This window comes from Octodon degus, unplaced genomic scaffold (assembly GCF_000260255.1).
Source record: "Octodon degus isolate 3935 unplaced genomic scaffold, OctDeg1.0 scaffold00126, whole genome shotgun sequence".
Lineage (NCBI taxonomy): Eukaryota > Metazoa > Chordata > Mammalia > Rodentia > Octodontidae > Octodon > Octodon degus.
The window spans coordinates 4,516,259-4,518,837 of record NW_004524702.1 but is presented as its reverse complement, the minus strand read 5'-3'; the positions used below and the strand labels follow the sequence as shown (position 1 = coordinate 4,518,837).

At 57.3% G+C, this 2,579-nt stretch overlaps 1 protein-coding gene across 1 annotated transcript in view; it reads right to left on the bottom strand.

Annotated features, from left to right (window-relative positions):
* Tdgf1 (teratocarcinoma-derived growth factor 1) overlaps positions 1–589 on the bottom strand; it is a 2,911-nt gene extending 2,322 nt beyond the window's left edge. Inside the window, exon 1 of the mRNA XM_023700802.1 lies at positions 249–589. Coding sequence (XP_023556570.1) covers positions 249–268 — 20 coding nt within the window. The 5' untranslated portion in view covers positions 269–589. The remainder of the gene's footprint in view (positions 1–248) is intronic.
* Between the last annotated feature and the right edge of the window lie 1,990 nt (positions 590–2,579).

The window sequence follows — 2,579 nt, the reverse complement described above, 5'->3', positions numbered from 1 at the left end:
TCCAGAAGGTGATTTTTAACTCCCTGTAAACGGATCTGCTTATCCGCGAATAGGAAAGATGTTTTTTCTTTGGCAGAGCCGCTGACAGGCCTGAAAACACTAGGAGCTGGCGGCGGGGCGGGACGGGTCTCGGCGGACGTTCGCAGGTTTTCCGGGAGAAGCCGCACGCTGAGCGCTGTGGGTGGAACTGCCCCGATTCCAGCAGGACAAGAAGTCAGACAGAGCTGGGGATCAAGGTGGATTCATACCTGGCGGGGAAGCGCTTCATCCTGCGGCCTTCCAGAGCGCGTAGGAGTGCAGCGGGGGAAACGCGACTCAGCGGTGGCTTCGGCTCACAGGGTCATGGTCAGATGCCCCGACGAAAACCTGGGCCTCGGGAGCAGGGCACTTGCCAAAGCGGCGCGTCCCAGGTGGCTGGAGCTGAGATGTCCGGGGAGGAAACTGGGGAGCCCCGGCCCCGGAGGGTGTTTTGAACTTGGGCGAGAACTTCCGAGGGACCTTCCAGTCTGCACCAGAGCCCTGCGGGTGGCGGGAGGACCGTCAGGTGGGCTGGAGGCGGGACTCGAACCCATAACAAAGCCCAGCACCGCAGGGCTGGGAGGGGACAGGCGGATGAGAACGCGGAGGCGGGGTCTTGCCCACCCGCCCGTTTGCCCATCGCCTCCGCGCCGCGGGGGCCCCGAGGCAGTCTCAGAGCACCAGCGCCTGTTTTCTTTCTCTTCTGTGGGGAAAAGCTTCTTCCATTACTTGCTGGGGTTGGTGCTGGAGGGGTGGGGGAGCCACTTAGGACTTTGATGCTTCATTCTCCAGTGTTCCTTATTGAAATTGGCTTTTACCTTTGTTTTCCTAAGAAAGAGGCCTTGAACCTGTGCCCACCCGGGGGGTGAGGCTGCTCTGCCGGATGCTGAGGGCTGGAGGCACCCCTGCAGCGATGCTCGGGACCTGAGGGGCGGGGGACTTGCCCGGACGAAGCCTAGGAACCTGGCCCTCCTCTGCGGAGGCCATCTCAGCCTTGCCAGGGGCTCTCTGTGGATTTCCTCTAGACACAGTGTGGCTAGTTGCTAAATTGCCCAGGCGCGGCTAAAATTTGTGATCATCCTGCCTCAGCCTCCCAGAGTGCTGGGATCACAGGTATGCGCCACCACACCCTCTTCCCCTGATTTTTTTATCTCAGTCCCTAGCACCCACCACCCATGGGGGATTAAGTAGTTAGGGCATTTCCTGGCTGGTTCCAAGATGCCCCAAATTCAAGGCAACTTCCAGCTTCATTTATAAACATGACTAGAGTCACAAGTGGCTCCTAAGCTTTAATTCTAATTACTAAAGGGAGGGTGGGGGAGACAGCTCAGTGGCTTAAGGGCCTGACTGGCATGCTCAAGGTCCGAGTTTGATCAGGGGAACCTCAAAAAAAAAAAAAAAAAGTTATTACTACAGGGAGGCCCGGCGTTACCTGATGAGGCCCAGCTGGAGCATAGGAAGCTTTTACCTGCCCTGAGTTCTCCAGTGTCTGGTCCTTGGTGTAGGCCGAGGCAGGACAGTGTCTTGGGGGCCCTGTGCCTGTGGTTGCTGGGTCCACCAGGCCTCAGGATTAAACTAGAACTCTCCTTGTGGGGGGTGGGGAGAAGGCTCCCCTCTGGCCATGGTGGGGTTCAGCCTGGCCATGCCAGTATGGGAAGGTGTCCAGGCATGCAGAGGGGGCACCTGGTGCCCGGCAGTATATCAGACACTTGCAGCTGGGCGGGGGGCCCCAGAGCTGTTCCCCACCAAGGGCTCAAGAGCATCCACGCAGCACCTGCAGACCGGTGGGGTCTGAGGACTGCACACCAGAGAGCAGAGAGAGCGATTCCCAGTCACAGCTCCGCCTCACCCGCTTCCGTAGGCCAGTGAGCTTGGCCCAGAACATTCCAGAACTGCCACGGCCAAGCTGTGTTTATTTTGACTTCAAGCCATCTAACCAAATCCAGAGTCAGGACCACACTTCCTGTGTCTGCCCTCGGATCTCCCCAGCTGGCTGGCTCTGACCTTCTACACCTGGCAGCAGGACCCGACTCACCCATCAGCCTGGGGTCCGGGGCTTCCGGGCTGAAGGACGCTGTGGCTGCAGTCTGGCTGGGTCATTAACATGCTAATGGTTTCTATTTTTCCCTGAGAACTTAACAAATAACAACTGGAAGCCCATTCGCATTCGCCGCCCTCTCTCTGTGGGTTAAAAGGCTGGATTCCTGCATAGGAAGGTCTCTGGTCTAGCTGGCTGGGGAGACAACTCCAGCTGGGTGCCGGGCTGGGCTCAGGAAGAAGGTGGGGTATGTCCTGTGCGGTGCCGGCTGGCCAGGAGGCCCTGCAGACGGGCACCGGTGAGACAGTACCGAATAAAGGGGGAGTGGGCCAGTTTGGGAGAGGACCCCACCTCTTCTCTGTGGGCGACTTCGTTTTTCCTCTTATGCAGACAGAAGATAAATTTGGTCCCTTGTACATTTAGCAATGAATTGCACTCCCCTCTACATAGACCCCTGCTGAACACTGGGAAGCAGAGTCTTTGATTATTTATTTATTTATTTATTTATTTATTTATTTTTGCA